A 13,461-nucleotide genomic window follows, 5' to 3' on the forward strand; every position below is an offset into this window, starting at 1 on the left:
TTTCAACCTGACACATCTAAACTCTTGCACCAGCCTGCCAAGACATTACAAGTATGCCTGACAATGCACAATCTGCTTCTTTTCCAATTGAGCCAGAAAAGAAAACAGCAGAGCTATCATGCCACGCCTGGTTATGTAACTCCCCTGAAGCTCCTCACCACAGTCTGCAGTTGATATATAACCTGGATTTGAATGTACACCTTCCAGCCTAAAGGATACTATACCTCTACTACTACGCATCTTATCCCTTACTGGATGTACACTGTGGGATTCCAATTATTTTTAATGCAGTATTCAGATAACTGCAGTGTGTGAGTTGGCATGTGTAATTTATTGTTTGATGTTTTATAGCCTTTTTTCCCCATCAAGAGCCAAGCAACCATTCAAAAATGTAAACAAGTTCCTTCTACTGTTACTAATTGGTTCTTCAAAGACTTGTGAAACACTTAACTAGCTTTCACACCTTATTATTAACTAAGCAATGCAGTCTAATTACCTGTCTGGGTATGATGTTATGAGGAGTATTTCTGGACTGGATCAAAATGATGGAATTTACAAAGCCTTTTCACATTCTTTGTTACCTCCCGAGTATGAAAAAGGCATGACAAAAATGTATATTAATAATGACTTATAATTTATAAAGCCTTGTAATAAATGCGTGTCTGTGAGTTTGATGTGTGCATGAAAAAAGGCACTGGTTTGCTGTTTTTAGTCATAGAGCCAGAATGACACAGTTTTGAGTGAAGACACCTACAGTATGTGAAAATGAGAAAGAACTTCCTCTGGAAATATTGCTAGCACGAATGAAGCACGTTCTAGAGCATTCAGTGTTCATCTACTGTATATACAATCTCTAGACTCCAGTAGTGCTGCGAAACCACATGTAATCTCCTTGTGATTCAAATAAAGCATCTAACAGACCACTTCCTCGCAGCTGCAGTACAACTATGGGTGCTAATACAAGTTGGCACATGGAAGATCCATAAGCCCCAATACAATTTTCAGGAACCTCTACAATGATAATGTTGTCACTCATTATTAACTAGAATACATCAATGTGGGTTTATGCATCAACATACACAGTATAACATGGTTACTGGCAAATAAATCTGTTTTATAATGAATTAAAGACCTCTCTCATCTAGCAATAACAGAGAAACAAATATGAAACATTCATTGAGCTCTCTGTAATGGACTAGCATTGTCTTAGTTGAGGTAGTAAATACCATAAGTAAGGTGATTAATAATGCTAACTTTAGAAGTCAGTTTGTTATTACTAATAATCTTACTGCATAGTATCATGTGACGTGTTCTAACCAGTATTACTGCAAAAAACATTGAATCCATTAATATTTTTATGTGAGTCTTAATTTGTACACAGCAACTTTCTACTTGAGTCTGGGATTGATCTTTTGCACTATCCAGCTTATTAATAGTTGCTTTTGTGACAATGTAGGAAAACAGATGACAGTCAGTCAACTTCCTTCATATAATTTCTGTGAAGTAGAAGTAACTTTACTAAGTAGAGAAGAAGTTCCCAATGATCTACTGTATGCACAATGTCACTAATTGTTAAGTCCATGCTGTTTTCATGTCTGTGTTTATACTAATTGTGTAAGACCAGGGAAAAGGACCCTGTGCAGGTATAACAGACTAGGAATCAGAAGTCCAAGAACAGGCCAAGTTTAGCTAAGAGAAAAATAACACAAAAAGCAAGGAAATGGAAGCACATAGGATCCAGGGGAAAACAATGGAAGAAAGATAAACTAGATAAACTATGTATCAACTTTACAACCAGTAAACACATTTGATTATCTTTTAATATCAGGTGAAAATTATTTAATGTGTTACTGTATGTGTATGTTATGGAATACTTGCAATATAAACAGGTAATACATTTAAAAGCAAACTCTTAGTAATACAATAATATAAGAGCTTTTTGTGTGAAATGGTAGAATGCCTACAGTACTGTACCATCTCATACAAAAACATTTTAGTATTAAAAAAGTAATTTACAGGAAAAAAAATTGTATATAAACAACTTAAAGCACAACCTTGATACAATGAGCTTTAACTCGTACTATCTAATATTTGGGTATGTGTGCTCATTTCAGAAAACCCAGGAGAACCAAACCTCCAGAAGTTAAGCCTGGGAGTACTGAAAGTTAGGTCCAAGAAGTTAGGCCAGTGGGGAAGGAAGTCTGGAAGATTTGGAAGAAGTTAGGCTGAAGAGGACTGGACATCAATACACAAGGAAGCCAGCATACAAAGGAGAAGAAATGACAAATACTGTAGCTCAACTGGAACCAAAAGCTGATACTCTGCTCCACCCTCTCCAGCCAGCAGCCAATCTATACAGGGTCACAGCACTCCTTGCCTACCAAATCTCCACAGATCAGGTGATGCCCACTTCCTTGCTATTCAGAATATAAGCAATAGAAACGTACCAAGCTTTACTAGTCAGCACATTTCCTAAAGGAATTGTTTGGATTTACTTTGTATGTTTACATGTACTGTACTTTGTGCTTGGGTTCAATGCTTGATAGTGATAGTGTGATGCCTTTTGCCTCGAACTAGAATTTGAGGCAAGTTATTAACATTGTTCTATTTCTTAGCAACTTGCACTTTTCTAATTTTCTAATTGTTTGTATTATTTTATTCCTAAAAAACTCATCTGTGATAATTAAAAAAGCAGTCCTGATTTGAATTCACAAAGATCAACTTCATCGCTATCTTCAATTTAGGTTGTTAAGCATTGTGTTAATTATCACAATAATCTGGCCATGTTTTCAGAGGACACAGTCATTTAAGGGTTAGTGTGGTGATTACCACTAGATCACAAGGTCTGTCTTATTCCTTTCTTTGGTGTTTCAGTAATGTCTAGGTCACAAGGTACGGGTCTTGCATTCAAAAGTGCTTACAACAGGGTTTAGTCACATGTGCTATTCCCCCAGAACATATACATGATTGACTGGAAGTTCAGGCAACCCTCAAAAACTATCTGATCCACAGAGCTATGTATCATTAACTCATATTTGTTCTCCCAAACAGTATAATATTTCAACTTCTTTTTATCTTATATATTATATTTTTATAGTACATGTACAGCCATAACAGCAGGAGAATACAGTGATTAAAACTGTTGCCTTGCAGTACTGGGGCCCTGAGTTCATTTTTAGACATTGGCTGCTACTGTATCTGTTTTGAGTATGTACTGTATCTTGTCAATGTATTTCACGTGGGCCTCTTCCAACAGCCCAAACACTTAATTGGCTTCCGGGAAAATTGACGTGGGTGTGAGTGTGTGTATCTGTGTATCTGCCCTGTGATGGACTGGTGTCCCATCCCTACACTGCACCCATTGTTTGCAGCGATAGTATCTGGCTCCTGAAGCCTGAATTGTGGTTAGAAAATGGATGGATGTGTATAGCCTTTTCCCTGACAAAGGATTTATGCATCAACTGTGCAAATCAAACTTCATCCAAAAAGTTTAAAGTAGATGCTGCATTCTAAATTAGTACATTGCTGCTAACGGTTTTGTATGTTAGGACATTACACCCATTTCATTCAGCATGAAGTCCAACTCACCAGGGTTCATGAGTGAAATGAGTCTGTTTTGCTCCTGTACCAATCGCTGGAGGTGTTCCACCTGCTGTTGAATTAATTGTTCATGCTGTGCAGGGCTCTGCAAACCAATTGAGACACACAAATCTTGGGATTCTGGCCCTTTTAGTCAAATGCTTGGTAAAGGAGAGAGGACTAAGAGAGAATATGTTCATTCTGCTTTTATCTTTGAAAAACAGCACATGCCTTATCTTCCTATAGTAATATGCAGTATTACTGTCACACTTTTGAAGCTTGACTAGATAAAGATTTATAATATTGCTCAGTACAAAATCCCTTACTATTGGAAAATGGTAAACCCTTATTAGGACAGACCTTTTGTCCCAAAAATAAACATTTAAAGAACACAGAAATCAAAACAAAGTAGAAAAAACCCAATGACATGCTCAGAGTACAGAAACCCTTGCTCTCTTGATTTAATAGAGTGCTCTTTTTTCAGACAGAATCAAGCAGTTCATAATGACTGTAATATAATTCATATTCATATTCATTGTCTACATTCTACATTTAACTCAGAGTCAATCGTATATTAAATTAATGACTCCAGGGGGACTCTGATTGTATTGGTTCACAAAAGAGTAATATAAACACAGATATTTAATTCTAAAGGATTCCTTCAACATGGAAAAGTATGTTCCATTATTTTTAAATAGTAAATAAAATATTTTTCTAGCCTTTTGCCTTTGTTTGCAGTAGTTGCATCCATAATCACAGTTGTATATTAATAAGAAATTATCCTTAGACAGTATACACTGTATTGCTTTTCTAAATGTTATGTCGCACACAGCATCTGTTTGTGTTTATGACCCTATTTTTCTAATGTTTTGGGTTACTGCATTATGACACTTACTGTAAGTGCTTTGGTTTTTTTTTACCATTCTATGGCAATTCTAAGATATGCACAATAAAGAGCAGATGTTTGCAAAACCTGTCCGCCCCAGTCCCTGGTTTTCCGCTGTGTAACACTAGACACTACACTCAAAGCACTTTACAGATATGGGGACTCCCCTCCACCACCAACAATGTGTAGCCCCCTGGATGATGCAATAGCAACCAAAGTGTGCTTGTACACTCGCCACACAATAGCTATCAAGGGAAGGAGAACAGAGTAATGGAGCCAAATGATGGATGGGGATTATTAGGAGGCCATGATTGATTAAGACCAGGGGGAAGTTTGGCCAAGACACCGGTGTAACACTCCTACTCTTTTCAAGAAGCTCCCTGGGATTTTTAATGACCATGGAGAGTGACAACCTCAGTTTTACATCTCATCTGAAGAACACTGCCTTTTTTGCAGTATCGTGTCCCCATCACTATACTGGGGCATTAAGACTCACACAGACCGCAGTGTGAGTGCTCTCTACTCGTCCCACTAACATCTCTTCCACAGCAACCTTAGATTTCCCAGGAGGTTTCCCATCCAAGTACTAGCAAGGCTCACACCTGCTTAGCTTCAGTGGGTTGCCAGTTGAGTTGCAGGGAGATATACTGTAGCTACTGGTTATATTCAGTTACACTACCCTAACTGTCCCAGTATCTTCAAGTATCAACTATAATACTACCATAAAGGTAATAAAAACCTAAACATGAAGCAAAACTGATCAAGGCCTGCCATCTACTGGAATACAAAGCTAATTTCTAATAATAATGTACAGCTAGTGTATAAAATACAGAGAGTATCTGTGTTTTTTTTCTTTCTTATTCCAACATAAATTCATAGCAATTCTCCACTACATTCTTCCTATCCTTAAAAATGTATTTGCAATACAAACTACTGCAGGAAAAATGTGCAGCTAGAAACATTCCCCAAGGCTCACTCTAAGGTTATGAAGTTGGTTAATTCAGCAGTTTTGCATAGAGATAATGTGCAATACTTGTGTGATTAATGGGTTTCAGAACACAGAGTAAGGGAAATTTGCTGCATTGTCACAAATAGTTATGTTTGTTTAAATTGATCCTCTGTGTCAAATATGTACTTCCCAGAATACATTTTCCTATTGTGGAGTCAAAACCCTCTCTTATCAATTGCTATTTTTCTTCACTTGTTAACTCCTTGTCTCACAGGTTATATACTGTACATATAGAAAGGTTTGTAATGGATAGATTGACACTCTTCACTACAAAGTTTGGATATTTTATATAATATGTTCCAAGGGTAAGTATTTTTCACATTTTTTGTACTTTTTCACCTAATCCTGCTTATCAACCTACTTCCTGGTCCATCATTAAAGCTTCATTCTTAATGGTCCATATTTACTAACCTGAAGGAGGGTTCTATAAAGCAATGCCTGATGAACAGTCTGATGACCAAAAACGCTGCTTGGTGTTCCAGCCTGAAGCTGTTCAGGGTCCACAACAGAATTCAGGAAATGAGGCAAATGCAAAGATCCCGATACATGATTCCTTGCTTGTTTATCTTGTGGTGTGTGTTTGTTATCCATGTTGCTAATTGCACTGCAGTTTCCATTTGTGAAGTTGTTGTTTGTGGAATGGTTTTCTACTGACATTGGTTTGGGCATGTCACCATCCTCCTTTTTGTATGAGTCTACCTCAGACTCAGATGGTAAATCCACAGACCACTGCTTTACATAATGTTTATTCATTGGTATTTCTGCAGACATTCTTTTTTGTTTGGTTTCTGAAATTCCAGTCTTAATGTTAATGTCTACTCTTCATCTTTCAGCCCAAGTGGATTTTATTTTTCCAATGACACCTGAGAAAGAAAAAATAGAATGAATTAGATTTAATGAAAAATGGTAATCCCAGGTTTATAAAAATAATATTTGTAAACCCCATTCCAACTTATTCTCTGAATACATTCTCAAATCAAGTTTGCAACACAAGCAAAAAAGGCATCTGCCTGGAGTATAAAATACTCCAGTATTTTAAGTGTTCTTAAATCTGTGATTACAATTCTTTGCAGTATATGGTGGCACAAAATTGGAAAAGCACTGCTGGACTTGCCAGGCCTCTGCAGTTCACCACGTTTGTTTGAGTCTGTTATGTCATCATTGAGAGCTGCACTTCTCATTCATCTAACCATTTTAAACCAGTATTATAACAGTTAGAGGCTTTACATTAATTTTGTGCAAAGCTCCTTCTGTTGAAAAGGAGCTGAAAGAAGGTGCTCTGGCATATGAGAGATTTTAAGCATTTGGGGTGAAAAGGCAAAAATACAGTACTGTAGATACGTCATCTCCAACAGTTAACTCATTATTTTATTAAGTGTAATAATGAAGCTTAAAACAATTAAATACAATGCTGACCTGGGTTACAAGCAGTATTTATTATGCAGTAGCAGCCCAATTACAAAGTAAACCAGGTGGAGCAGTGAGAAATTATTTCTCCAATTGAATAAAGGTGGAATTTTAGGTAGGGATTGTAAAAGCCCTAAAATGAATTTAGCAAGTACACTGTGGTTAACTACCCAAGTCTCCAAACAGTTTGAACAGTTTCCGAACAATGCCATTGGATCTTTAATGACCAAGCTGTCATGACCTTAGTTTAACATCTCATCCAAATAACAGACACTACTATAGCGTAGTGTTCCCCGTCATTACAGTATATTATGGCACTGTTTTTTGGAAATTCTAATCCAGAGGGAAGAGAACCGCTACTTGTCCACCAACAGCAACCTGGTTCTCCACAGATGTGTCTTAATCCACTGTTGACTATTTAGCCTGATTTTGCTTTTGTAATCTGATGAGATCAGGCTACAAGGTAGTAAAGCTGCTGTAATAAATATTCTTTGTATAAATGTACTTACCTGACAACACTATCTCATCTAATTGTAATAAAGTCTTACCACAGCCTAATCAAGATTTCTAACAAATTACCAGTTAATTACCATTGACTAATTTAAGAAAACCTTTACTACAAAAACTGAAAAATAACATTCAGACAAGGGCAAAAAAGGGACTGCCAACTGCTAAAAAGTCCTTAACGGTTCAGCAGACTTTATAGGTGACTTTACACCTAAAGACTTGGAAAAATATTACATTGGCTCAACCTACCAAAGAAATAGTTCAATAAAATAAGAAGAAAGAAGAGATCTGGAGGTAGTTTACCTTTTCATGCTGAATTCATAATGCTATCCTGTTTGAAATGCAAATGATACTATATAATTCCAACCACAACTTACACTCACACAATGCTATGTTGCAGTAAGACTGCAGTTACAGTATCTGTGCAAAACTTGCATCATTACCAATGGAAAGTAGAATACAAAAAGGGAATGTTCACTGGGGGAGGGACTGTTTAACAGTTAACCTGTTACTTTAGGCTAATAAAGACTCCATTAGTTGAAAACAAACACAGTGGATGACAATTAATTAACAATTAATTAATTAGATAAGTATTATAATTCTTTTTTATGAACAGTTCCTCCATGTTAACTATATAATAAAAATAGAGTGATAGGGAATAGAGATGCAATACTTGAATTTTGAAACCATTAGGATTTGATTTAGGATTTGGGTTTTTAATACCTATCAGCATGTATTAATTTATTCTGAAACCTGCTGAATTATCTTGTAACAATTATTCATCATTAGTTTATCATCTTTGACAAACAAGCCATTTGCAATATCAGTTCTATTACAATATGTTATGAGAATGGCAATAGAGTGTAGGTAATGCACTCTAAACAAAATACTGTACAAGTAAGCCTGTTGATTTGTATTATTGTTTGTATAAACATACTTTTGTCTTCCTTCTATTTACAGTGTGCTGGTAATTTCCATTCCAATTAGCAACCTAGTCACTGCAAATGAGCTCCACCATAAATGTAATATTTGCCATGTTCCTTTAATATCTGATAACTACAAACTAAATGGTGGTAACGTTTCATAGCACGACGTCTAGTGGTTAAGTAACAAAATATTGCCCAGCAATGAACTGAGCAATTGCAGAATCTCATTTAAACCAGAACAGGAGGATTTGCTGACTCAAACAGATTGCTAAGGCCATTTAAATTTCCTTGTGCTCTGTTCAATGGTTTTTTTGTATATAGCAATTGTGATCTTGTATTTGTCACGATCAGGTCCCTCCTCTTAAGGGCACTCCGACCCTTTTGTATTTTAGTTAATTATGTGCACCTGCCACCTGTTTTGTGTCCCATTATTTAAGCCTGGTGCTCTCACTATTCCTGGCTCAGCATTGGGAGATGGACGCCCGGAAGCCTGCCTACCAGTGGGTCCAGGCGAGACCCAATGGCATAGGCTTCATCACGGCGTCCTGACCATCTGAGTGTGCCTGGCCTCGTTACTTTGGTTTTATTCCCTGTCACTGTTCCGGATCTTGCTCTGGATTTAAAGTGTTTGTCCCTTTTTAGCTGGATCCCCTGGGTTTTGGACTTTCCACTGTGCCCCGTATTCACCCTTTTTGGACTGCCTGGAACTGTTTGCCTTTGCCGCCCCCCCCCCGAGCACTGGATCACCGGGTCACCATTGCCACGCCCCCCTGTCTGTCTACCCATCCTATCCCACTGTACCTTCCCCTAATGTCTTCTCCACTTACTTCCGGATTGTATCATCTGCATAGGGTCCTGAACTATGCTTCACGGGAGCCTGGACCGGTTCCTGTTACAGTATTCAGAGAAATCTTTCAACATCTACAATGGGAATACACAACCCTGGAGAGTCAAATCCATCAAATTTTAGAGAGAACAGCATCTTCTTGCCAAAACAACTGCCCACCTCTGGAATATGTAAGGTTAAGAAAATTTACAGCACCATTAATTTACTCTTGTACCAGGAGTTACTAGATGTGAACTCCAATCTACTGTACATTCTACATTGCTCCACGTCTTTCAAAATGTATAGGCCTGATTCTAAATACGTAAAATAATATTTGTGACATAAAATGTATGACTGTCACCTATACTCTTCCCATAACTGTAGAAACCACTCTAAAAAATGCTTCCCAGAACAGAGCACAAAGACATACTGCATTTAGTAAAAAATGTGAACTTAACCTTTTAAATCAAACATTTTCCACTGACATACCGTATATGGAACTGAATTTTTTGAAATAATGTATATGTATATCCAAATGTTGGAGAAGTTTTCTCCAATTACAGAGTTGAGTGACCAGTATTCATTAAAAACGAAAAAAGTGTATGGACATAAGTCTACTGAATAACTACACTCATGAGTTGTTTAAAACTTAAAAAAAAGTTGTAATTCTAAAAGTATAAATTTCGAAGCAAAATAATTTTAAGGTATTCCGGATATCAATACATGGTTCTGCAAATTGGCCCACATTAATACGTCTTATTTCTGTCCAGTGCTTAACCAAATAAAGCATGCACTATACTGTATATACAGTACATTAAATCATATTTGATGGTTAAGAATAGATTTCTTACCTTTATACTTCCCCCTTTTCGATACACATTTTCATTTCATTTCCTGCTTTAGCTATGTTTTCTTGCTGTTTTTCAAGTATTCGTACCACTGCACTGCACTTGCGCTTGGTGCGTCGTTATTAGTTACAGTAACTGTAAACAATGCTTTGCGTCAAGTGCTCTTTTTTTCTTTTTTTTTCTCTAATATATAGATACAATCTTTATAGCTAAACAAACGGATACATACAACCTTTTTTCGGATATCAAGACAGTATTCCTTTCCTATATGTTATTATTTACATTTTTAGATCGTTGCTTTCACTACATGTGAAAAAAAAACGGACAAATGACCGGCGCCAAGGAGGATCAAATTTAGCACCACATGTAAATACAAGAGAAAGCAGAACTCAATCAAACCAGACGCCACCTTTAGTACACGGCGAGAGCTTAGTACTGTACCTGTTAACTCCACCGGGATATTCTTACATGTTCTGGAATTATACTGTTCCAAAAGTAACTTTCAAAACGAAACCTGCTACTGGCAAGTACAGTCAGCTCTTAGAGCAAAAGAAAAGCATTCCTTTTGTTTATAAATGTAAAGATATATTATAAAATCTGCAATGGAACTGATTACTAGTCGATAAAATTCAGGTTTAGAAAAATAATGCAATGCAATGCAAACAGTACAGCATATGACATCGTTGATTAACTAAAGAACACAACATTTTTAAGGGTGTATTTGTGATTCCAAATCTTTCAAAAATTCTCAAAATAGTATTTAATTCCACAGGTAGAAAATTATATTTGAAATAACTTAAGATAAGTTACCATCACACCACATTAAAAAACAACCGCTTTTCCAATTCAGGGTCATGATGAGTCTAGACTAGAGCCAATTCCCGGGAGCACTGGGCGCAAGGCGAGATACAGCATGGAAAGAATGCCAGTCCAATGCAGGGCACACACAGACACAAATGCAAATGGCCAATTTTACAGAAACCACTTAATCTACGAGCATGTCTTTGGACGGTGGAAGGGAATTGGAGCACCTTGAGGAAACATGGACACAGGGAAAACATGCAAACTCCACACTGATAGTGCCCTCTATATTGCCTAGTGGTGACTGCAGACTGATTGGTTTCAGTGAAAAACACATTTTCAGACATACAGTATCAACTGTGCTTCTGAGAATGTACAATAAGTTATCTATTGTGCTCAGATTAAAGTATTTAAAAAATATGAGTCTGTAAGTGGTTTTCATTGACATTAATATTGTATTGCTTAGTCTTTTCATTTTCCTGTAGGTTTGTGAGGTTTTACATTCTCTATAAAATAAAAACATCATTCCTTTTTTCATCCTTGATGATATTGGAAAGTAACCCAGAGTGGTTTTGATTTGAAGCTTTGGCACTGAAAGACTTTTCCCTTCTTTTTTCACACACTTTAGCAATCGGGAGTATTTCTCTATTTGTTTCCCCATTATATTTTAGAATTTTGTGTGCAAATCATGCTCTGCGTTTTGCTATGTCTTTGTCTGAGAAGTCAGGAGATGTAGCAGAACAAATTATATAAGTGGACAGACAAGCATGAGCTCCACAGGTAAAACTGTTTCTTTGAAGTGGAAGATCTGTTGGCACATAGATTGCCCAGTTGTCCCAGGTTATAGGGTATCCACTCTCCTTCTGGGGAATGTCACTAATAAGCCTCTGCAGCAAGCCTATCACATGAGAGTCTACACCATGTAAGCAGTCTAGATACAGAATGCGTTTCCATTTGAAAATGACAGCAGTCAGAACTCCACGGCTATTGGCTGGAAGTAGCCAAATGCCTTTAGAACAAAGATACTACTTTGGTACATAATCAAGCATATTTCATGTTATTCCTCATGCTTTTAGTATTGGCATAAAATCAATAATCAGGCATACCACAGAAACATCATATATAAGAATTTTATTGATGTAGTAAATTTGGAGGTAGAATAATGCTAAACTAATGGCATCAGTCCTAACATACTAACAAATATGTATCCACAAATATCACAATATACAATAGTTACACTACAACACTATGGCACATAAAGTATGTGTATGCCCAATGCCTTTTTATTCTTTCAGAAATCTGATGCAAGACTGCACTACTCTGTAAAATTGCCAGGTGGCACAGTGAATCCTTGTGCCCTGTGTCTAACAGTAGAATTCTGGGCTGCTGCCCATATTCTAGATTCCTAGCTCCTTGGGAATAATCTTTTTTCAATAATATAATTTAATTTGCGTACCATATTGATATTATTAGTTTTATATATCACAGTATATAGAATGTTACATTGATAAAAAATAAAATTAAAATGAAAAATAAAAGTAGAGCTGTTTCGCAAAGCAAAATTATTCAGTCTGAGTATTTTTTCAGGTTTACATAGGCATTAAAATAATCTATATTTTGTCAATGATTATTTAAGTAACAAGTAAATAGGAAAGAGATGTTTTTACTTTAGATTTTATCCCAAATTTATTTTATTGAGGCCATACATTATCATACTGTATTTAATGTACACTGAGTGTACAAAACGTTAGGGATGCCTTCCTAATATAGTGTTGTACCTGTTGCCCTGAGAACAGCCCTGAGAACAATTCATTGGGACACAGACTTAACAAGGTGTCAAAATTACCATTACACAGGGATGCTGGCCCATGCTGACTGGTAGTAGACCTATACTCCGAATAGCTCATTCCATCTCATCCCACAGATGATCAATGGGATTGAGATCTGGTGACTGGGTATCCCATGGCATTAAGATGGACAAACTTACCCTTGTGGCATGGGGCATTGTTGTGCACTCATCGCAGGTGTCATAGCCAATGACAATGAAGATATTGCTTCTGGTGTGGCTAAGATGTTATTAATTAAAGCTATAGCTTGGCTTAGTGCTTGTTGCGGTTGAGGTTGATTTCTTTCCTCCATCTTGGAGGGCAGCAGAAAATGAGAAAGCTTGATGCTAAATTTTCACAGCCAATCACATTGTGCCATTTAGACGGACTGCCTACATTGGGCCATAATTCACCTCTCACATACACATAAAATCCTCTCACACTCTCCATTTTACCTCTCACATATACACACAAAACGCTTGCACATTCATTAGTTTTACCTCTCACATACACATAAAATGCATTTTGTGTGTATGTGAGAGATAAAACTAGTGCATGTGAGAGCCTTTTATGTTTACGTGAGAGATAAAACTAGTGCATGTGAGAGCCTTTTATGTTTACGTGAGAGGTAAAATGGAGAGTGTGAGAGCATTTTGTGTGTACAGTATGTGAGAGCAATTTGTGTATGAGAGGTAAAGTTTGAATAATGGCCTAAATGGCACCTCATAAGATTCATCTTAGCCCATTGCAACCACTGGTTCTTGTTTTTTGCTGAAATAAGTGGAACTCTGTAAGGTCGTTGGTGCCCTACCCCATTCGTATTAAGGTGCAACAAGTTGTGCATTC

General features: G+C 36.9%; 1 protein-coding gene across 10 annotated transcripts in view; it reads right to left on the minus strand.

Annotated features, from left to right (window-relative positions):
* Window positions 1-10,430, minus strand: part of LOC148674684 (uncharacterized) — a 70,720-nt gene extending 60,290 nt beyond the window's left edge. For 5 of the 10 annotated variants that reach the window (XM_088625089.1, XM_088625087.1, XM_088625088.1 and 2 more), the window contains exons 1-4: window positions 9,992-10,429; window positions 9,142-9,235; window positions 5,886-6,337; window positions 3,589-3,685 (exon numbers count right to left, since the gene is read on the minus strand). In XM_088625089.1, coding sequence (XP_088481215.1) covers window positions 3,589-3,685; window positions 5,886-6,245 — 457 coding nt within the window. In that variant the 5' untranslated portion in view covers window positions 6,246-6,337; window positions 9,142-9,235; window positions 9,992-10,429. Of the gene's footprint in view, window positions 1-3,588; window positions 3,686-5,885; window positions 6,338-9,141; window positions 9,257-9,991 lie in introns of those variants that run through there. The other 5 variants (XM_088625086.1, XM_088625083.1, XM_088625091.1 and 2 more) reach the window with 5 other exon arrangements.
* Window positions 10,431-13,461: the final 3,031 nt, after the last annotated feature.

The sequence above is a fragment of the Lepisosteus platostomus genome, chromosome 3, assembly GCF_059453375.1.
Source record: "Lepisosteus platostomus isolate fLepPlt1 chromosome 3, fLepPlt1.hap1, whole genome shotgun sequence".
Lineage (NCBI taxonomy): Eukaryota > Metazoa > Chordata > Actinopteri > Semionotiformes > Lepisosteidae > Lepisosteus > Lepisosteus platostomus.